The sequence below is a fragment of the Crotalus tigris genome, unplaced genomic scaffold (genome assembly GCF_016545835.1).
Source record: "Crotalus tigris isolate CLP2741 ecotype Arizona unplaced genomic scaffold, ASM1654583v1 scf7180000024310.2302065, whole genome shotgun sequence".
Classification (NCBI taxonomy): Eukaryota; Metazoa; Chordata; class Lepidosauria; order Squamata; family Viperidae; genus Crotalus; species Crotalus tigris.
In genome coordinates, this window is record NW_024100482.1 from 1,425,050 (window position 1) to 1,449,234 (window position 24,185).

At 38.7% G+C, this 24,185-nt stretch overlaps 1 protein-coding gene across 6 annotated transcripts in view; it reads left to right on the plus strand.

The window, feature by feature from the left end:
• The first annotated feature begins 1,178 nt into the window (after positions 1–1,178).
• P4HA2 (prolyl 4-hydroxylase subunit alpha 2) overlaps positions 1,179–24,185 on the plus strand; it is a 57,710-nt gene continuing 34,703 nt past the window's right edge. Inside the window, exons 1-6 of one of the 6 annotated variants that reach the window (XM_039324916.1) lie at positions 1,180–1,309; positions 1,819–1,866; positions 15,679–15,769; positions 16,070–16,187; positions 22,047–22,143; positions 23,976–24,127. In XM_039324916.1, the coding sequence (XP_039180850.1) occupies positions 22,052–22,143; positions 23,976–24,127 (244 nt within the window). In that variant the 5' untranslated portion in view covers positions 1,180–1,309; positions 1,819–1,866; positions 15,679–15,769; positions 16,070–16,187; positions 22,047–22,051. Of the gene's footprint in view, positions 1,310–1,818; positions 1,867–1,952; positions 2,087–2,116; positions 2,258–15,678; positions 15,770–16,069; positions 16,188–22,046; positions 22,144–23,975; positions 24,128–24,185 lie in introns of those variants that run through there. The other 5 variants (XM_039324910.1, XM_039324915.1, XM_039324914.1 and 2 more) reach the window with 5 other exon arrangements.

Here is a 24,185-nt window from a genome sequence, read left to right on the forward strand (position 1 = left end):
AAACTTCAACCCATCCACCCCCCATCCCCCTCCCCTCACCCCCTTCTCCCCCCCACTTCCCAGAGCAAAATACAGGATTATGCAAACATATTAAACATAATCTATTTAAGTTTACTAATTATACAATGAACAAAATCATAAAAACCCTTAACTCTCTTCAAACTTTAACATCATAAGTTTATAAACAAAATCATTACTCATAGAATAGTGAAACTTTGTAGTTCCATATTTCTTCGACTTCTACATTTATTAATGACTAGAAAACCGTTATGGAATTTTTGCTGAAAAAAGAAAAAAAATGATTTTGTGATTTTTGGACTTGATTAAAATCGGTAGATTATGGAAAAAAGAAAATTATGATGTAACCTTAGAGAGAATTTTAAAAATGCATTCAAAGCTACTGTTAAGAAGATCCAAATCACTTTTCTGTAAGCTTTTCTTTTTGTTTCTTTGTCTTTCTTTTCAAATTCTTTTGACTCTTCCCTTACTGTTTTTCTTTGTTCTTCATACATTCAGTTTAAAAGTTGTTGTTTTTATTTTGTTGAAAACCTCGATAATAAAAATTATTTTTTAAAAAACAAAAACAGTGGCTCGCTACATACATTGCAAGAGAACTGAAACACATTATGGCTTAACATGACAGATGAACCCAGCCTTGGTTTTAGACCAGCGTTCCTCAATCTTGGCAGCTAGAAGCTGTGTGGACTTCAACTTCTAGCATGCTGGCTGGGGAATTCTGGGAGTTGAAGTCCACATATCTTCAGGCCGCTAAGGTCGAGGAACATCAGTTAGGACTAGGTGACTGATGTGGACAAGAGCTCATTCAATAAGCCATGCTTAAATTAGGACCTTACAGTCAACCCAGACTCATAGCCATATTCCGCAGACTTCCAATAGTTGTTTCTCGCCATTTCTTCTGAGGAAAACTCTTGCCGATAGAGTTCTTAGGTATGAACCATCATGTTGAAAAGTAAACATGTAAATTGGTTGCTACAGCAAGACGAGGCGGGATGGCGAAAACAAGCTCCCAGCCGGCTCAGCTGTTTCGAAAGTCGAGGGTGCAGCTCTTGGAAGCATTACGGTATCGTCTGAGCCTTTCCTAGATTTGGGAAGAAGGAGGGGTTTCCGACGTGGCAACTGCTCAATAGGAGCGCAGAACGCCAAGTGCATCAGCAAAGGGAGGGCGGGACTAGAAGTGCCAGGGCTGTTCTAGAAAGCGCGGAGTCGCGTTGCTTGTTCTTAGGCGAGCCGCGCCGACGCCGCTTCTTCTCGGGCGGGATAGGATCAGGGTTCACCTGTGGGACGCCTTGTACGTTGCTTTGATCGCGACCGTCGTATCTCCTTAGCCTCTGCCATCCCTGGAGCTGTGCTGCTCCCACGCTTCCCCAGCTCTGCCCGCCTGCTGCTTGCCCCACAGCTCTCCTGGCTCCTAATTACCCGCCACCCGCTGAACTGGGACGTGCGCCCTCTTCCTCCCCCCCCACTCCCTTGCCCTTGCGCGCGGAGAGCGCCTCACCGCGCAATCCTATACAACATGCCCGCCGAGCAGCAAGCCCGACCCCCGACCAAAGCGGGGGGACTTGCGCCCAAGCGAGCGTGTCTAGGATTGCCGCCCAGGCCATCATCCCCCGCATGGCTCCTGCAATCCCTGCATGGCAGGTTATAGGAACGCGCGCCGGCGAAACCCGAAGGTGCCGGCGGCGCGTTAGACTTCGTTAGGCGCAGCGGCGGGGCTGGCGATGACTTCATCGCCGAGCCCAGCTGCAGCCTGGAATGTTTCCACGCCATAATAAAAACTCCTGCTTAACTTGTTTTCAGGTACAGGCCAGCGAGCAAGCCAGAGAGCGAGCACGGTGGTTTCTGCAGGTAACGCTTGGAGACGCTCCCCGGGTGATGTCGGGGAGGGAGGAGGGAGAAAAGGCGAAGGCGTCGGCGTCGGGTGTAAGAAAGCTATTTTTGGAAGAGCCCCGGCCGGGAAATGTTGATGGACTTAACGGGCGAGGTCCAAAGTTTGGAAAAGCTTAGCCTTTAACCGCGCCGGGGCAAGCTATGTACTAACCGCCCTCAAGAGCCTGGCCAAGGGAAGGTGGTTTGCTTGCTCCTTTTCATCTCCACTTTCCTGAGGGGGGAGGAGGAAAATGACTCGAGGGAATGGCAATCTGCCGCGACCCATGCTGCACTTCAGAAGGTTTTCTCGCTGGGTAGTCGTGTGTATCGGCACGTAGACTGAGATTTTCGATTTGCTACATCACAGAAGGTGATGGGGGCGGGGGGGGGTAAGCCAAGTTTCAGGAGGGCCTTGAAGTTGGAGCCCAAGCAGCAAATTGTAATCGGAAGGAGAGAAAAGAAATGGTCCTATTTAATCTCCCAATTTGTGAAGGATCTTCCAGCAGGCAGGCAGGCAGGCAGGCAGGCAGGCGGCCAAATGATCTTGTCCTTCCTAATCTAACTAAGCAAACAGCGAAGGCCGCAGATTTATCAGCTACGCCTTAGGAAAGAGAGGGGAATTCAGGGCAGTGGTTTCCTCTTTAATGGTGGTTTTTCTCTGTCAACTTGTCTTGACAAAGTAGGAGACTAGAGAGACCCTGGTGCGGTAGTGGCTTTGTTTATTCATTATGTTTAATCTGCCCTGTATTGAGCAAAGTTAAAGGTTATTCTAAGTATATACATAATGTCTCTTTAGTTCTTGTAGGGTAATGTCAAAAGTGAAGTTAGTATGTCCTTTTCCACTTTCCATTTTCCCATTCTGAAGTGCTTAAGAGAAGAGCCTTGTTGCATTAGGCTCTCCCAAGTAAGATATGATTCTGGCTTAATGTGTGTGCAGCCAACTATGGTTTATTCAGTGAACCATGGTTTAACTTGTTCTATGCAACAGAGTTTTGGTTTGTGAACATGAAGATTTGAGATCCATTTTAGGACCTCATTACATTACATAACTCCATACAAACAATTTACAACCTGATATTGCATGTCAGTACCGAGCTGCTACTAAGCTGTCAATAAATTTCTAGGACTTAAAAGTTGGGTATGAAGAGATAGGTTGCATGCAAGATAATGGCTTTAATGATATTTGGGGGAGAGACAGTTTCACTCTACCACAAGATACCACATTCTGTATCCCTTTTATGACTATCTTTTGGAGGTCCATGAATTAGAACATCCAGATGGCATATTTCACTGTCAGATTTATCCTTTGCCTTCCTTCTAGGACCTCTACATTCCAAAAGCATATGAAGTCAGGATTTAAAAATCAACAGTGTCAGCTGCAAAGCAAACAACATTATTTATTAAGAAAAACTATTTTATTTGTTTATGGAACTTCCATCAGTGGGTGGAATTCAAAGAATTTATGTGTGTGTGTGTGTGTGTGTGTGTGTGTATATATATATATATATATATATATATATATATATATATATATATATATATATATATATATGCCTTTAATTCAGTGTTGATTCTGGTGACTGCATGGACTAGTTCCTGCAATTATCTTGCTAAAAGTTTTTCAAAATTTGTTATTGCCTCCTTCCCAGGGCTAAGAGAGATTGACTGACCAAAATAACCCAGCTGGCTTTATGCCTAACTAGACTAGAACTTTTTTTTAATGAAATGTGTTTCGTAAAATATGATTTGATAGACAATAATTAGTTGAAATATAATGTAAGTTTACATTATAGACAGATTCAAACTCTGACATAGAGGTTCTGCTTTAACAAAACAACTATTTAATGAGTAAGCAAATATGCAAATATCCAAAGCATATTTCTTCCTCTTTATTTTGTTTATTCCTTCTGATTTCAAATCTGTTTCCCGTTTTTTACCCCAATTCATCAAAACTGTTACTTTTAACTGAATACAAAAATCCAACTGGAGTTTTTCATGCCTTTCCTGTTATTTTTCCTGTTACCATGCATTTTGCTTAGTATAATGTTAGAAACTGAAGCCAATTTTGATTATTATTGTCAAGACTGTCTAGGAGTCTAAGTAATTATGACATTCTTCTTTGTGTGACAAGAATGCCATTTTTGTGTTTGATACTGATGCACAGAAATTCAAATGGAAATTATCCTTTATTTTTTAATCATTTCCCCCCCCCCTCTGTTTTAGCTTGTTTGCTGTTAATAATCTAGAGGGAGAAGATAATTTTCCTTGATATTTAATTATAAATTTCTGAATGTTCAGGAAAAGATTCAAAGCAGACTTATTTCAGCTAAGACTTCTTTCCAAAGTTTTTACAGCTGGGATTTTACAGAAAGATTTTCAATTTGATTTTCTTGAAAATCTTCTATCCCAAAGTTATTTATAGACAGATCTGATAGAATATTGCATATTAATACTGGACTGGGATGAACAAGTGCAATTACATGTCTGCTTCTCCAAAGTTTTGGCTAGCTCTAGATGGAGAATACAACCTAGCTTCCTTTTCAAGCTTGGAGTTTGACTAGATCAGATCTCTTCATATATTTGCCTTGGAGTTTTTCTCTTGGAGTAAGAGAAAGATAGAATAACCAAATTTAAACTCATCAGAACAAAAACTCATTGCAGTTCTAAAATGTTTTTCAGGACTAATCCAATGTTAGTATTTTTAAAGCTGCACAGCCAAGAAGTCACAAGGTTACTAACTTTATTAAGATAAACTCATAAGATTATTGGTATATAGTACCACTGTATTCAAAAAGGCATCTGAGGCACCACATACCCTACAATTTTAAAGCATTAAAAGATGAAATGTTTGTTTAACATTTAGTTGTTTAATTATTTGCAGATGTGCATTAAACTTTTGGCATGGGAGGTGGTGATGCAGGCATGTGGAAGGGATGAGTGTAGTGTTTATAGATGCAGTGTTCAATTCTGGAACAAGATGCCAGCTGGAAAACAGTTATCTAAGGGGAAAGAGAAACATTTAGTAAGGCTCTTGGTTTAAGAGATTAAAACAGATATTTAGTTTTAGCAAGAACTGTGGGTATGCTGTAAAAGAGCTTCTGAATTCTAAAGACTTTGGGAAAGGCCTGTGCCTTCTGAGGATGGATGGATAGGAAGGAAGGGAAGGAAGGAAGGAAGGAAGGAAGGAAGGAAGGAAAGAAGGAAGGAAGGAGAGAGAGAGAGAGAGAGAATTATGGATCTGTATGGTCTCACATTGTTAGTTGCTTTTGGCTTTTAAACTGACTTCTTTTTTGCTTGCCAGTTGTGCATCTAAAATTGCACTTTAACAAACTACAGTACAGGCTCTTGCCTCGTCTATCTCCTAATCCTGAACTATGGCATGGTTTGACTGCTGTAGCATCAGCTCAGAATACTGTTCTTTCCATTTAAAGTCTGCAACAAAGAAGACAACATCTTGACAGTTTTGCTGCCCCTTCTCATAAAATCTACTTTGATTTTGTTTTGAAATCATGAGTTAAATATATATAATCTGAACTAAGATTGGGGATGGAGGATTGAACATTCTGTAGTGATATCCTTGATGTTATTCCATTGATCAGCTGAAGAGAATATTGTAGTATTATTGTCAGGCAGCTGTAGATTGTTTTAAAGTACTATAATCCTTAGGATTACATACAGTTACACTGCATCAATACCATTCCCCTCAATGGATAAATCTGCGAAGTGTGATATTCTGCATTTGTTTGTATGTGGATTTACTCTGAAACTGCAGCTTCAGTTTTAGAAAACTATGTTGATTTTTTGTGCTGATGATATAATATTCAGTGCTGAGCAATACATTCAGATGTGGCATGAAATTGCTTTAAAAGAATCAATTTGTTCTTTGAGGCTCCCAAAGATTAATTTTACAATGTTTTAGATTTTCAGAATGCTTTTATTAATGCTTTTCTTCAGTTTATAACAATATCATGCGATACCAATTATACTTTGTGTTATCTTTTCTCAATTTAATTACTCATAAGGAGTTAGAGCAGTGATGGGGAACCTTTAAGAGACTGAGTGCCCAAACTGCAACCCAAAACCCACTTACGCATCGTCAAGTGCCGGGTGGATGTGGCCCATTGGCTGGGTGTGGCCAATTGGGTGGGCATGGCCAATTGGGTGGGCATGGCTGCGGTGGTAATGGCAGACTGGTGGGACTAAAAAGTTCAATATTTTTCTGCTGCTTTCCAGCTGCGCTCCTTCTATCTGGGTCTTTTTGTTTCTCTATTGACAATGGGGGAGTGTTTATGGAAAAGCAAAATTTGTATCATACTGTAATTACTCAAATCTTTTAAAGCTTTGGAATGTTATTTGGACATTGATGCAATAAGATAAATTATAAGGAAAAATATTGCTACTCTTTGTAAAGGTTCTTTTCACCCAATCAAGATTTTTCTGCATTCAAGTGAATCTTGTGTGCTGTTCTTAAAATAGTAACTTTCTTCAGGCGTTATCACTGAGTGGAGGAGGGAATGCGTGTGCCAATTTTGACTGCTAAAGAACAGCATCTGAAAGTATGGCAGTGAGGCTGCACCCTTCTCTTTTAGAAGGGGAATGGAAGTGGTTATGGAAACGTTTGAGTGCAATTTTTATTATTTCAATATTCTTCTGTATTCCTTCCATTTAAGCACAGATTTCACCAGTAGTAACTTGCGAAACAATTTGCATGGATTTGTTTGACAGACAATGAAACAATTTACAGCAAAATGATTGTGAATGCAGCAAACACTTCCTTAAATATATCCCTATCCTTAATCTCCAAGTGTCACCCATCACCAGTGTCAACCATAGTGTCATGTGTAGATTACTTGAATTCCCACTCCAGCTTGCTTTAATATCCTACAGTCAAAGTAATTTCATCCTTGCTCCTAAATGTAAAGTAGGAAATGTTCTGCTACCATTGAACAGGATGAGTTTAACTTTTGTTGTCTGATCTAGAATGAGTTATAGATTTCAGGCTTCAAGACTATCACTCACTTCTTATTAGAGAATAACAAGGGCAGATTCCAGGAAATCTATCCAGATATTATTTTAAGACTGTTTTTTATATTATTTGTTAAAGCCAAGGCTCATGTTTTATATTAGTCACCCTGAATTTGCCATTAGCAGAAGACTTTTCACTTCTAATTGTAAAGTCTGATTCATTTGGTTAAAACTATGTTCCTTATGCCTAAGATGAAGTAGAGACTTCAAATCACTTTAGATTATATAATGGCATTAATAGACAAAGACTGCCAGTTTCTTTTTCTTTTGGGGAGAAAATGTAATTGGGACACATAAGCTGTGGGTCAGAGTTGCAAATAGTCTCTGTAATGTGTTTGGGATGGATTCAGTGGTAAAAATGATAATTTTTAATATGTTAGAAAGGGAAAAGTGTTAAAATATCAGGATGAAGCACATTAATTATATTTATGTTTACAAAATCATTTTTTTTTTGTTTTGGCTCTGCCCACTTTCTGGAACATGGTCAGCAGAAAACTTCTTAAATACAGAGCATTTCCCCTCAATTTGGAAAAACTTGCTATTTGTGGATTAAACTGTTAAGTATCCTAGGGCAGACATGTCAAATACAAGGCCCGGGGGCCGGATGCAGCTCGCGAAGTGGTTTCATGTGGCCCACGAAGCCATCCTGGAAATAGTGAGGGAATGGCCCCCACTGCCTTGGCCCTGGCCCAGGCCAGCCGGGAGCCAATGTACAATTTTTTGGTGGCTATCTGTGCTGAAATGCATTCAGTCTTAGCTCCACAAGGCCGTCCAGAAACAGTTAGGAAGCAGCCCCTGCCGCATTGGCCCCACCCCTTGGGTGCATGCTGGGGAGGTGTCACCCTTTGTGAGGAATGAAGAAATGCACCATGCCTTGGCACTTGCCCTGGTCCCACCTCCTTCTGCTAGAGACCCTCAGATCTGTCCCACTCCTGCCCAAGCCCCCACAGGCACCCTTGACGCGAACAATGTAGAGCTGGCCATGCCCACCCAGTAGGCCACACCCACTCCATCCACGCCCACCCAGTAGGCCGCATCCACCCTGGCCACACCCACCTGACCCCCCAAGGGCAATCGCAATGCTGATGCGGCCCTCAATGAAATTGAGTTTAACACCCCTGTCCTAGGATTTCAGTGTCTTTGTGTGCACTTTGTCCTCAAATTTCAAGTCACAGGTGAACTTGAATAAACAGAGACATATGGAGAGCATATGAACTTTCAGGATGTTTATGTTTCCACAGTTAAGATTTGAGAAACTTACAGCTTCTTAAACTCTTCCTTTTGAGAAATTGCCATCAAGAAATGTGCATTATTTTCTAGCTAATAGTGTGTGCTAAGTTCCTTCGGTGCAACATGCAGTTCAATATGTTCAATATGTTAAATTATTTCTTTTCATGTGGCAGACATAGAGTTGTGATTCTGAATTTTTCTCTTTGTCAGTATGAACATAGAGACTAAATGAAATGTTGTTTCAGAAATGAGGAACCCATGGACCTCTGTGTATCCCCAACTCTTAGCAGTTGTAGTTAATATGACCAGTGCTGAATCATTCTTCAACAGCTTCTGGAAGGCTACCTGTTTTCCACCTGTGCAACTAGCTTAAGGAAGAGGGAATACATTTGCTTCCACTTTAACTTACTAGTAAGATGTAGTGGCTGCGGGTGGAGGACTGTTCTGTATCTGGAGGTATCATCTCTTGTCTTGGTTGGAATTGTATTGTCCCAGATGGACCCCATGTATAGTCTGGGGCTCCTGAAGTCACACCTCCTGCTTGAGGAGCAGGTGGCAGTCGTGACTAAGAGGGCCTATGCTCAACTTGTGTTTGTACTAGTTGTGTCCTTTCCTGGATTGGGAAGCCCTTCTTTCAGTCACATATGCCCCGGTCATCTACTATATGGACTATTGCAATGCTCTCTACATGGACCTATCCTTGAAAAGTATCCGGAAGCAGCTGCTGGCACAAAATGTAGTTGTCCATTCAGTCCTAGGGATGCACACATGTAATACCTTTGCTGCATGAGCTGCATTGGGTGCTGATTTGCTTCCAGGTCCAATTCAGGATATTGCTTATGACCTTCAAAGTCCTTCATGGCATAGGCCCAGGTTAGCTGAGGAGCTGTCACGTCCCTATTACATTCACCTGTGTGACCCAGTTTGGCAGGAAGGGCATGTTATGGATCCTGTCAGCTAAAGAATTTTGACTGGTGGAGTCTAGGAGGATAGCCTTCTCTCTCATTGCCCCCGCCCTATGGGACACCTTGCCCCCTAAGGTGAGGCCAACCCCCCCCTCTTCTGGCTTTCCAGGAGAATGTTAAGGCCTGGTTCTGTCCACTAGCATGGGATCCAACGGTGATATACCATCCTGGAGATGATTGGTGGCTTGAGGTCTCTCTGTTTTTTTAACTTTGTCTATTTCTGTAAGAATTTTATGGTCTTTTTATTGTAAACCACTCTGTCACTTAGACAGTGAGAAGGGCAGGGTATAAATTTGTTCAATCAATCGATAAGTAAAATGTAAATTAATGGGTTGTATCCTAACTAGATTTCTTCAAATCAAAGGACAGCACTAATATCAAACTCGGAAGTTTCTGCAGAAAAAGGAAGTAATTTTCATGTATTTCCCTTTTAGTGTTTCCTGTATTGTTTCAGAAGTTTTCCTAGCCTGCTGCAAAGCAGACTTTAAGAAATAAAACAGACTGCAAAAGTCATTGGTTAACTGAAATTAAGATAATTCCATATTTGGCAGGGAGTTTCAGATCAAAATATTAACTGCAAGAATAAATGTAGAATAAATTGGCAATAATGGAAAGAAGCTTATATGATGCTATTAGTACTTTATTTCTTTAGCTTTGATGCCATAGTCTTTCTGAAATCCATCTGAAAGTTAAAACCCTATTTGTTTTTCTGATGCCCTAGCACAGAGGCCCCCCAACCTTTTGGGCACCAGGGACCGGTTACATGGAGAGAGGTTTTTCCGCAGACTGGGGTTGTGGTTTTGTGTACTGCCTGCATCCCACAGATGGGGCTTTCCTTGTTTGTGTGGACCAGTTGCTGGCATACCGCTGCCCACAGACTGATCCACGGACCTGGGGTTGGGACCCCTGCCCTAGCACCATTCTCAAACCAAGATTCTCTTTCAGATGCTTACTCTGAATCAGTATTTTGCACAGGGCATCAGACACAATCAGAGACAAACCCTCATAAATGCAGACTAAGGTTCTGTAAAGCATTCAAAGAATGTACCACAAGGCTCATTGGTGTTAAAACAATTTTATTTTCTGAAAACTTGGCTTGCATACCTCTAAGGCAGCGGTTCTCAACCTTTTTATACGGCGACCCCTGGTCACACGGATGCGCCGCGCATGCGCGGTGCCGCCCCCATGCGTGGCGCACATGTGTGGTGCCGCCCCCATGTACGGCACACATGCGCGGTGCCGCCCCATGCGTGGCGTACATGCGGGTGCTGCCCCATGCGCGCCGCGCATGCGCGGCGGCACCCCCTGAGGGGGAAAAATGGTGGATCACGTTGTTTGGCGACCCCCGTAAAATGGTTGTTCAATCCCAAATGGGGCCGCGACCCCTAGGTAGAGAACCGCCGCTCTAAGGCTTTTTATGACTGCACACATATGTATGTGTGGACAGCATTTGCATTGGGAATTCCCAAAAAAAAAAAAAAAGACTGCATATTCAACACCACTGAATTTATTCCTTTGCTTCATTTGATTGCTAATGCATAGTTGTTTTCCTCTACCAACTAAAGGCTTAATTTGATGTGATACATCTTCACTCTCTTTTATGAGTTACAGTATGATGACTTGTTGTTCCGGTTCTTTGACTTTTTCTTCAAGCACCGTTGCACAGTTGCAATTATTGCAAATATATATTAGGTTATTTTCGTCAAAAATATAAATATGCTAAAAACATTGGAGATCAGAAATGGACATTCCTATACATTCAAGCTTTACTTATGTTTCTTAATCTTGAAAATCTTCTGTTTCTTTGGGCTTCCTGATCAGTTCTCACATTAGCCAGCTACATACTGCTTAGTTAGAGTGAACATTTACTTGAAACTTTGTCCTTAAATTTTGCCTGAACTCTATCACCAAATTTCATATGTACTCATAATTGCAAGCTGGCTATTATGGGACTTTGCATTTGACATGGAAAAACTATTTCAGAATACATAGGAATATAAACACAGCACGTATAACTTGCCTCTATGATTGCAGAATTAATCATGTGGGAAAATAGTGTCTGCTTTAATGAGTTATGGACAGATGTCTGTTTTATGCTCCTACTCATTCTTTTGAAGCAAATGCAAAGCATTAGTCAGCCCTACTATCTACCTTTTCCGTATACAGATTCTGCAGTAGCCTCTGCTTACTCAGCAGAAAACACCCGCTGTATCATAAACAATGAGAAATCAGAAGTTTTCAGGACATGCCCTCTGCAATGTTTGTAAGTTGCCTAGATTTACTCTGCCAAGTGGGTGGCATATAAGTTTGGTAAATAAAATAAATCAGTAGCTGTTCAGGAGGTGACTTTTTGTTTTTTAGCCCTGACATAAATATTCAATGTTTATTATTATTCTTTTTTTGTGTGTCTCTCTCTACTGTTGAATTTAAAGCAGTTTTGCTGGGGATGGGAGTTGTAATTTACTCATATCTCAATGAAGTCTTTGACAAGAATTTGCTTGTATAATTGTCAGTATTTTTGGGAGAACTACAAAAATACTTTCTCTCAGGATTGGATAATGCTATGTGAAGGGCTAATTTGTGAACAGTGCTGAATCTGAACAAGCAAGACAAACTGGTTTTGATAGATAACATATTTCTAGAGGTTGACTAAAAGATCAAATGCTGCGAGGTAAAGGAATTGTGTCTGCATGGTTTCCTTTGCTCAGTAGTCTTTGGGAAATGGCTAAACGTTCCTCCGAAGTATGATTCTCTTGCATTTCTCTGAAACTGAAGAAACCTAGGTGTCTTTAAACTATTAAAAGTATAACAACAGACATAAAACATCAAATGGACCAAATGATCTGATACAGCTTTTTAGAATATGATGTTTATTTCAGTTATCTGGTCAACCTGTGTATAATATTTCATGTGTTAAATAGTGCTTTGAATTTGGAGGGATATGAGGGATTTTTGGCTGCTGGACAATTTTTTTTAACTCACTGACTAAATAGGTGAGTCAGTCACTTATAGCCACTCACTTAGAAAATTACAGGCATTAACTCATTTAGCAAATTTCCTTTTAAATTCTATTAGATAGAATTTATAGATATGGATATGGAAGTACCTATAGATAGCATTTTTCATTCTGTCCCAGGCCAAACTTCATTTATGCTGCTTTGATAAAATCATTTTTATTATGTATAAATGATCAGTGAAAGTAAACTTAGCATTTTCTGTCTTATTTGATTGCTGTTATTATTATTGGAAAATTACTAGAGGTATTCTCCAGTTAAGTTTGTACCAAGCACATTCCTGTAAAATCCATATATCCAAATCAAAAAGAGGATATTTTCCACTCATTGCAGTGACCCAAAAAATAGCCTGATGTTTGTTTATTAAATATCAGCAATTCTAATAACATTTGACTAGCAAAAAACAAAACAAAACCCAAGATAAGAGGTAGGCAAAAATATGTGTTTATGTATCTTGGAGAGCTAGAGAGAGACATAAACAATAGGCCAGAATTTACATTATATCAAAAGGATACAGAATTTTCCACAGTCCTTGAAAACAATGCTATCCTTAATTAGCATGGATGGTCCCAAGAGTGGCCTTGGTGATTCCAGCTTTAACTCTTTTATGTGTTTAATACTGGTGTAATAAATGAAAAATGCATTCTGCACCATAAAGAGGCATTTTGGGGGATGGGATGATGTTTGACGCCCATTTGTGGTACCAATGAAGGAGAATATTTGTAGCTCAGGGCTAAAATGGGATGGGATGATGAGGTCTGAAGGGGGAAATCCCTTCTGTCCCTGAAGGCTAGCTGTTACAGTACCCTCATTTTGCTGCATGTTCTGTTAGACCAGTGGTTCTCAACCTTTTTAATGCTGCGACCCCCCCCCCAACCGGTCGTAAGTCGAGGACTACTCAACTGGTCGTAAGTCAAGGACGACTCAACTGGTGCAGCACCGTTTGTAGAATGGGACTTTTGGCGGGCTCAGCAGGGCAGAGACAGCCTGGACAATTCCTATTGGCTTTTGAAAGCCAATAGAATTAGACTCTATTCAAGAGAGTCTATTCTATTGGCTTTCAAAAGACAATCGAATAAAAGGGAGTAGCACAGCTAAGGAAAAGGGGAAAAAATGGCAGAGTGCGTTGTTTGGCGACCCCTGTGAAATGGTCGTTCGACCCCAAATGGGGTCCCGACCTACAGGTTGAGAACCACTGTGTTAGACTGAGTATGATCCCATTTCAGTGGTTTGGCCTATATAGGAAGAAGGCAGTGGGGTGAGTAGGAATGCTGTTTCTCGTTTTTTTCTGCTCACATTTGTTGCAAGTAAGCTTCAGAATGCAAGAAGCTGTAAACACTGGTCGTTTTGTTTTGTGGAAGAATAAACAAGCCAACTAAAAATTTCATAGCCAAGTGTCTCCTCTTTCCCATATGAAAGCTACCTTCTGTGCTTACTAAAAGCTTTTTTTCTTATAGCAGAGACTGTGTGAAGGCAAGAGTGGCAAAAAAAAAAATACTGTTGGATGAAGTAAACAATGTTCTTTGCCTTGGCAAATATCCTGAAAGAAGGGATATGATGAGGTGAAGGTTGCTCTTTTAAATGGAAAATTTCTTCATAATCATTTAGACAAGCTGTGTGTAGATGTCTCCAGGAAACGAGAACAAGCACTTCAGTGGGACTGTCATGGCTTAGTCTGTCCAAATATACACACCCCTGGAGTTCTTTAGACTTGCTCCATTGTTCTGTTTTATCGTTTCCTGTGGTTTTACTCTTGGCAGGCCCCATTCATGGCACTTGCCACTCGCTTATAGAAGGTTCTCAAGTTACTTGTGAATTACTTTACAAGATGGATAATTTGTTTTATTAGTCCTATTTCTCACTAAAGGAGCTCAGAATACGAGGACCGAGCAAATAAGTTCACCTCATTTAGACCATTTTTGTCTCAGGATTCCTTTACATTCTTAAATATGGTTGAGGATTCCAAATAGCTTTGGTTTATATGGCATCTATCAATATTTACTGTATTAGAAATTTAAACTGATGAAATTGATTTCATAGACTTCCTGAGAGGGTTCCAGGGACTCTCAGTGATCCCTAGATCACACTTTGAGAACCACTGATTTTAGACTTTTTAATTTATTACCCAAAATCTCTGAGAATGATAGAAAAGAAAGCCTATGGATCTCCAAACTAGGAAAAGAAAATATGCTGAGCTTAGAGGCAGACGTGATCCTTAGTTAAACAAATGGATTTATTATACTTATAAAAAGGCCATAAATAGCCTGGATAAATGTTTCTGAGTATGTCCCTTAAAATAAATGGATACATATTTATTATTTGTAAAGCCGAGGGGTCAAAAATGAAAGCATGATTGTTTCTATAAAATTAATGTGTCATTTATCTGCAAACTAAAAATAATGAAAATTAAAAACCAGAAAATATACAAATTCAACTATATAAGAAAATAATCGTCAGAGTACAAAATTGTTAATAAATATGCCTGGTTGAGAGTAGAAAAATTGTCAGCATTTAATATATTTAGTTAAAACAAAAATTTGTGCTGATGGGAGCAATCAATCAGGAAAAGTGTCATTAGGAACTAAGAAATTATGTTTACCTTTGACTAAACCTATTCTTCATTATAGGATTTCTCAAACATGTTTGTTGTTAACTTTGTTATCCCTAAGAGAGAAAAAATGGCTCAGAAAAAGAACAGAGAGCAAAGTATATCTAGACATAAATGAACTACTTTGTCTAAATAAATATTTTTTTTCACCCAGTCTCCAGTCTGTAGACTAGGCTTTGTTTCTGTGTGCCATTCTTAGTCAGTCTGCCTAGACTGATTGCATGTTAAAGATATAGCTGGAGATGAGGCAGCAGAAAGTCTTTTTAAGACATGTAAACTTCAATTTGATGCATATGTGGAAAGAAGCTCTGTTGAATTCTATGGTGTTGATATATATGTGTAGAATTGCGTTGTTGGTGTTTGCAAGCTGAAATAATAGCAGTGCACTGGAATTGAATGCATGGGGTGCAGACAAGCTGTTGCACAAACATAAGGAACAGTTTGATTATAAACAGTTGAAAAATTTTATGATCATACCTTTCATTCTCAGTGGTAGAGTTGTTTATGAACAAATGATTGTTTATGGTTGTTGTTTATGATTCAAATGGTTCTGTGGCATCTGGGAACATGGGCCTCTAGTTTTGCTCCTCCCATTTACTTGGCATATCTACAGTCAAAAAAATGTGAACAGCTGTAGGATATGAAAATATATGCCAGTATTACTGAAATATTTTAAGATGAGAACTAAAGCAATCCATAATTATCATGAATGGAATCCAGCATAATGTTTACTTAGATTAGAGTTGCTGTAATACAACAATGATTCATAGCATATGATGCATTCCAATGTAATGCCGTACTGCAGATGTATTGTGCAAGGTAGTTTTTATTCCAGTGTAACGGATTTTTCCAATCTGATAATATTGAGCAGTACTACTATGGATGTTTGTGGTTATTTCTTTCAAATGTTCTCAGTTTGTTTTTCTCTTTATATTTATTTTTCCTGCAGATATTCCATTGATTGAAGATGGCACAATGGATTATGTTATTACTGTTGATCTGTCTGGGGTGCATAAAAGGAGAATTTTTCACTTCTATAGGTATGGATAATTTTAAAATAATATAATAACATGAAATTTATTCTTATAATCATGTCTTTTTATGAATATATTCCGCTCTCTAGTTCTTTCTAACCCAATTGGGCCATGCAGGCATGTGTGTGTGTGTGTGTGTGTGTGTGTGTGTGTGTGTGTGTGTCCTTGGAATAGCATGTTTTACAGCTCTTCTCTGTAGGCTGCATTAGTTGCCAGTTTACTTCGTAGTTCAATTGAGGGTACTGCTTATGGGGCCAAGTTATTTGAGGGACCACTTCTCCCCATTACATCCATCTGTCCCATCAGGTGAGACACAAGAGGCATATTACAAGTCCCGTCTGCTAAGGAGTTTTATCTGACAGACCAAGGAGAAGAGGTTTTTTCTGCAGTAGCATCTCCATATTGGAACATCATTCTCTCTGAGGTGAGATTGGTCCTGACCTTACTGGATTCCAGAGGGCCTCAAAAACTTGATTTTGCCATTGAGCCTGGAGATCCAATAGAAGTATTGAGTCTGTGAAATGGCTGTATTATATGTAAGGTTCTGATTGCTTTCTCCTGTTTAATTTTTAATTATTTTAACAGTTTCTGTTTTTTTTCTATTTTAATTATGTGAGCCACCAGAATCACATATGTGAGATGGGTAGCATTCTAACCACTGTGCCACCATGGTTCAGTAGATTAGATTAGATTAGATTAGATTAGATTAGATGAAACATTAAAGATAACTTATGTAAAGGTCCTGGGACATAAGGATAACTGAACAGAGCCAACATGATGGTGGTAGAGAAACCCATCAGAAGGAAAACTGAATTTGAAAATCTGGCAGTGGCTATAGTAAAATAATTTCCAGGGAAAACAATTCCCCAATACATCTCAATGGAAGTGACATTGGGCAATGGCTCAGAATATTGCTGCCTCCTCTGTACGAAGCTTCCTCCTTTCTTCCTCATGGCCACATTATCCAAAATGGAATAAATGGATCCCATACCAGGCTTCCTAGTACATACATATAAACAAATGTACCTGGATACAGACCAAGTGGAAAATTGAAACATAAAGATGAAACATATTAATTTAATTATGCAGAAGAAAATACAGATGGCCAGGTCTGGTAAAGGGATTGGAAAAATTCCAGAAGGCATGTTTTGCATGCTTTTATTGCCTACATCAGGGGTCCCCAATCCCCGGTCTGTGGACCAGCACTGGACCGTGGCATGCCAGCAACCGGTCTGCACAAACAAGCAAAGCCTCATCCGTGGGATGCAGGCAGCACAGAAAACCATACACCCTCCAGTCCGCAGAAAAATCTCTCCACATAACCAGTCCCTGGTGCCCAAAAGATTGTGGACTCTGGCCTACTTTACAATAGGCAAGAGAAAAATTGTCATTTCTTCTATATAATCATATTGTTTTTCAGAATTGTATTTTAACTATATTTTGGATGTCTAATTTATTTTTAATTTTTAAAATGATTAAACTTTTTCCAGGTCAGGGGATGCTTGCATTTTGTTCATTTTCGCATTAAAATTGAAATGCTATTACTGGTTTGAACTCATTTCTAATTCTTCTGCCTGTACGTTATTGACTGGAGAGTATGAATCTCTGACAAGCTCATGTATTTTCCTACAGAATAAATAAGTTGTAACTGAAAATGGTATAGAAAATTATATTTCCATAGGAGATTCAAAGCAACTTAAATAAATTTATCAGTTGGATTCCTGCTCATGAAATACATTCCACCAGTGGAATCAAAAGGATGATTTTCTCCCTTTCCCCTGTAGCTCTTTACAGTCAACATCAACCTGCTTTGGAGTGTTGGAGCACTTGGTGGAGAAGATTGATAGGAGCAGGAGCATTATAGGAGGGAGGAGGAATAGAGCATACCACTATCTCAGTGGACATCTACATCCCTAACTTGGATTCTGCCTGAAATCTAGCTGTTGGCATCTATTTTACACTGTTACACAAGAATTGCAACTCGGCATGTAGCGTTTGATGAAAGACAAGAGTTCTTTGTGCAAAATGGAAAGGATGGCAGATAGAATTTGGCCATATCAGTATAATTTTATGAGCTTAATAATCCTCAGAATATATTTAAGAGAGAAATAACCCATCCTTATGCACGGCTATCTTTAATAAGAACTTAAATTGGATGGCATTTCCTTCACTTGAGTTTATACATTTCCACACAGTTTCCCTCAGGGTCTCAGTCTGACCATGTGACCTTTTTTATTTAACATGTGTTTCTATATTATATGCTAACCTTGGCTAAATAAATTTTAAAATAGCAATTATTATGTGAGTTAGATTCACAATCTATTACTTTAATAAATCATGTCTTAGCCAAGGACCTAAGAATTATTAAGGTAGTATCTAAGAATATAGGCAGTTCCAAGCAGGATGGTTTTTTTGTTTTTTTTTTTTTTTGGTAAATTAGGGTGTTCAGGTCTGATAAATTCAATATTTCCAGATATCCAGAAAGTCCTGTAGATCAGCTTTCCCATCTTTTTGGGTCCACAACTGTCAGCAGCAGCAGCGGTGGGAAAGGAGGGGATGGTTTCCTGTACATAATCTCATCCCACGCATGTGCAAATGAAATTTAACATGCTAGTCCTCTGCTTGCATTGCTTGGTTCCTGGGTTCATGGCCCAGCTGTTGGAGGCCCCTGCTTTAGGTATTTCTCCAATGGCTCCAAACATGGTTAGTATAACATCCGAGTAAAATCTTCTTCTTCCTAGCAATATTCCTGCACTTTGGCAGGGTCTGCTTGTTGGCAAAGCTCTCTCCATTTGGCTTGATCCAGGACATCTTCAGGAGTGATACCCATGCATTTCACATCCTTGATGCGATCCATCCGTTGTTTTGTGGGTTTGCCACAGGATTGCCGGCAAGAAGAAGTAGAATAAGTGTGGCAAAAGAATAGGCATCTTGGATGCAATATCAAGACATCTGTAGCATCACTTGAACACCATTGGCAAACAGAATCACCTTCAATCAGTTGCAAAAGGCAGCTTTTCTGGAACAGCTTATATCCTGCAATGATACTTTTTATCACCCTCAAACAACAGCATCTGTCTATCCCAGGACCTTGGGAAGAACTTGATAGGTTGGATAAAAATACCATATCCAGTCTAAACATCTGGCTGACTATATGACCATAATAATAATTATCTATGCATTTACTTCCCAATCTATATTGAAATTGATTAGTACTGTACTTTACGGCTATAAGACGACTTTCGCAAGCGTTAAAATCGGCGCCGAAGTCGGGGGTCGTCTTATACACCAAGTCGTCTTATACGCCAGAAATAATGGTAGTTTCTGGCGTATAAGACGACTTTCTAGGCATGTGACTCGGCGCCGAAGACGGGGGGTCGCCTTATACGCTGGCATATACGGTACCAGATAAATACAATTCAGTTTCCTATTATAATATAATTTAAATATCTTGGCTGATTCGACTGTATTTTCTCCATATTCAAAGAGTAAGCTGCTTTAAAATAGTTACGATTTTAATAAATAGCTTTAAAAACTATCTTGGCCTAGAAAAAAATATTTCTAGTGAAAAAATAGTAAACATGATTGAAATATTAAAGAGTAAAGAATTATTTTTCCAAATTCCTTCCCAGAAGAACTTTTTTGATCATTTCAACAATAGTTTTAATCTGGCAATTAAATCTAAAGCTAAATTGGAACACTCGTCTAGAACATTATATAGAAAGTTTGAAGAAACTTTTATCAAGACTTAATATCTACTAGAGACAATATAGTCAGAAGATGTTTCTTTCCCATAAATCCACTGTATTATTTTTATATACTGCTGACTATTTTCGTTTCATAAATAAATGATATAAAACCTTAGTATTGGTTACATAAAGCGTTTTCCCATAAAACAGAAAACTTGGCTGCTCTCTGAACAAGATTTGGCAAGCCAGTAAAAACCAACTATTTTTTTCCAGCAAAAGTTAGAAAGCTGGAGCCGATCTTGTTTAAGTAAAAGAAAGCAAGTTTTAAATAGGGTGAGAATGTATCATTGTTTTAAAAACAGGCCAATCGGCAAAAATCTTTCCAAAAGGAAAGGATCTAAACAGAAGACTTATAGAAATGAAACATTTCAATAATTATACTTTAGACGATACGTCATGGCTTCCCCAAGGTAGAGCCAAACCTCTTAGATTTGTTTTAGTTGCATTCCTATCTATCTGGAAAATGATAGTTTGACAAAAACCTGTTTGCGTGAGAGAGAATCCAGGCAAGGAGGGTGGCAAAGAAGAGCTTGTAATTATTGTATTTAGTTCTCAATAGTGAGATGTAATTAACAGTTGAATATGCACATACTTTTTTAAAAAAAATGGGAGCAATTTAATAACAGTCAATTACTTGGAAGTCAGTGTATTATAGTAGTTTGACAATGGTAATAGTGCCATTTAAGAATGAATTCATTGAGTTGAGCTCATGAAAAATTGATTTCTTCCAAATATTTGGAAATATATACTGGAGATGAAAGGAGACAAAAGATAATATTTCTTTTCACTATACTGGATAATGTTGAGGGCAATAAGGTAAATAAATATGTTTTCTTGAACTATCTAATGAATATGATGCTTCTGAAAAGTCAGTATTCAACATTTTGTGCACTGTCTAGTCCAGAGAATAAGCCTATTAATTTGCCCTATTTTGTTCAAAAATATTCTCACACAGAGGATCCTGGTAAAGAAATGAAACCAATATTATATTTCTGTATACTGAAATTATAGAAATGCAGTTCCAGTATTAATATTAGCAGATTTAATTGTCTAAGTTTAAAATAATTCTTCTGTGGACTTTATGATAGTCTCATAGGTTAAAATTGATCAACCTATATGTCTTAACTTGCTGCATCTATTTGTGTTCTGTGATGCCACTTACACATATGGCTAGTTCTAATGCAACCTCAAGTGCAACCCTTAACTTTAGTAATATCACCATGATAACAAAATGAAATTCAGTGGTGAAAAAAGTAAGGTTTTACATTTAGGCAAGAAAAACCAAATGCACAGGTATAGTATAGGTGGTACCTTGCTCAATAGTAGCAACTGTGAGACAGATCTTGGAGTCCTAGTGGACAATCACTTAAATATGAGCCAGCAGTGTGCTGCAGCTGCCAAAAAAGCCAACACAGTGCTGGGCTGCATTAACAGAGGGATAGAATCAAGATCACATGAAGTATTAATACCATTTTACAATGCCTTGGTAAGGCCACACTTGGAATACTGCATCCAGTTTTGGTCACCGCAATGTAAAAAAGATGTTGAGACTCTAGAAAGATTACAGAGAAGAGCAACAAAGATGATCAGGTGACTGGAGGCTAAAATATATAAGGAACGGTTGCTGGAATTTGGTATGTCTAGTCTAATGAAGAGAAGGACGAGAGATGACATGGTAGCAGTGTTCCAATATCTCAGGGGCTGCCACAAAGAAGAGGGAGTCAAGCTATTCTTCAAAGCGCCTGAAGGCAGGACAAGAAGCAATGGATGGAAACTAATCAAGGAGAGAAGCAACCTAGAACTAAACAAAAACTTCTTGACAGAACAATTAGCCAGTGGAACAACTTGCCTCCAGAAGCGGTGAATGCTCCAATACTGGAAGTTTTTAAGAGACTGGACAGCCATTTGTCTGAAATAGTATAGGGTTTCAAGTTTGAGCAGGGGGTTGGACTAGATGACCTCCAAGTTCCTTCCAACTGTATTGTTGTTGTTGTTATTATTATTATTATTAAAACTGTAGACTTTCTGTTTAGAGAATGAAGCTTAATTTTCAAATAGTCCAGAGAAAGACAAAACACCCATTCAGAATGCTCCTGGAATGGGCAGGTTGAAGAGCAAAGTTCAGTTGGATGAACCAAGGATAAGCATGCAAATAGAATTGTAGGCAAGATGGTAGTGATGGTAGTAGAGGCTGATTGCCGCAAGGACCATCAAACTGCAGTTTCGCTTCTATAACCCTTCTATCAGTTGAACGTTTACTTACACCTCTTCCTTTCAACTAGATGGATGGTCTTCCTTTTCTTAAATTTGTTATGTGTTGCTAGGCTCATGATCTGGACTAGCTCAGCTCTGGGTCAGCTGATTCAACCCGAACCTGTATCTCCTCAGGTTTCTCTTTCACCAATTTCTCTGATGCAGGCTTTAATTCAACACTCAGCCTGGCCAAGTACTTTAGCTTTTGTATCCCTGTCTGATTCCTAATGCTTTGTTGTTATCCAGTTGAAGTAATGATGCTTGATTTTCTTCCTTTTAAGGCCAGATGACAGACTTGATTTATGCGGAAAAAGATCTGGTACAGTCATTAAAAGCATATATTCAGGAGGAAGAAACCAAACTTTCTAAAATAAAAAGGTAATGGAAGAACCTTGTTCATTTCATTTCATTTTACTTTATTTTATTTTATTATTTAATATATTTTACTTTTCTTGGCAGTTAGACATTGTTACACTGTGTTATTCTTTACATTTGAGCAAAGAGAGAAGACTGAAAATCTTTGCAATTTTACGTAAAAGTAAATCTCATTAAATTCAGGAAGGTATTTGCTATAAGTGATATAATATTTCAGTACAAATTACCTTCATAAAATTGATTGTAGATGCAGTCACCAAGAGTTGACCATAATTTAGCATAACATAATATTCTTCATTAGAAAAGCAAGAGTTATCTCCCCCCCCAAAATTGGTCAGTGGACAGACAAATCTGATTGCAACCCAGTGTGAAAAGTAACTCTTAGGATAGTGATTGGATTAAATTCTTTTGAATCATGTAACCTCAAAACCTTAGTATAGTAATTTCCCTTTCATGTTTACAGCAGGGTAACACAAATGCAACAATCAGAGCCAGAGACTGTCTTTTGTATGTGAACGTATAGAGAACTGGGAAAGAGGTTGAGACTAAGCTTAGGCTGAGCCTGGAATTTATGTGCATCCTCAGAATCAAATTCCTGAATCCTTTTACGTATAAATGTTTTATTTCCTTCTGAGCGCTTGTTTTTAATTGCCTATTTTGGGTTAGGTTGTGATAGAGCTCTATTTCTGTTATTACATAGCTGGAATCAGAAACATGCATGTCTAAGAAGGAAAGACAATTTAAACTTTAAAAACTGAGTTCTTGCTGACTGTGTTGACATAATTCTGTTGGCCGTGTTACTGAACTGGTTGTCTATTTCCATTTCCCCTTCAAATACTAACCGAGGCCAATCCTGCTTAGTTTCTGAGAACAGACAGGATAGGTTAGATGCTGCCGCCTGCTGAGACATTTCTTACTGTAAAATGCTTGCTCAGATTTATCTCAGTATTTTAATAGACATTTTCCTTGATTATGCTTTAGTATACAACTTTATTAATTGTTCCTTTACTTTGATGGTTTAAATAGCAGCCTGAAAGAAAGTAATAATAAAATATTTTAAAAGAGAATTGGTTATATGAATCTTTGCAATTTAAAAGTATTATATAAGTAATAAAATGCAAGATGGTAGGAAATACTGGTAATATTTACTTCATTTCCACAAGTGAAGATTAAAGGGCATAGATGATTCAAGATCACGTGAAGTGTTAATACCACTTTATAATGCCTTGGTAAGACCAAACTCGGAATACTGCATCCAGTTTTGGACGCCACGATATAAAAAAGATGTTGAGACTCTAGAAACAGTGCAGAGAAGAGCAACAAAGATGATTAGGGGACTGGAGGCTAAAACATATAAAGAATGGTGGCTGGAATTGGGTATGTCTAATTTAACGACTAGGGGTGACATGATAGCAGTGTTCCAGTATCTAAGGGGTTGCCATAAAGAAGAGGGAGTCAAGCTATTCTCCAAACCACCTGAAGGCAGGATAAAAAGCAATGGGTGGAAACTAATCAAGGAAAGAAGCAACCTAAACTTAAGGAGTATTTTTCTGACAGAACAATTGATCAGTGGAACAACTTGCCTCCAGAACTTGTGAATGTTCCAACACTGGAAGTTTTTAAGAAGACATTGGACAACCATTTGTCTAAAATGTTAATAAGGTCTCCTGCCTGCTCAGGGAGTTAAACTAGAAGAGTCTCTTCCAACTCTGTCATTCTGTTATTCTGTTAAGAGGAGGGGTTGAGAATAAAATACGTATATTTTCTTTTCCTAACTACTTGGGGCTAGTAAACTGAAATGATAATCAATATATGCATATGCTTTTATTTCCTAGCTGGGCTGAGACAATGGAATCCTTAACAGTCAAATCTACCTCTGATCCAGAAGGTTATCTTGCTCATCCTGTCAATGCGTATAAATTAGTAAAGCGCCTCAACAAAGAATGGCTGGAACTGGAGAATCTAGTTCTCCAGGACATGACCAAGGGTAAGAGTCTTTGGTAAATCAGAAATGTCATATAATCCATATGGATTGTTTTGGAGTT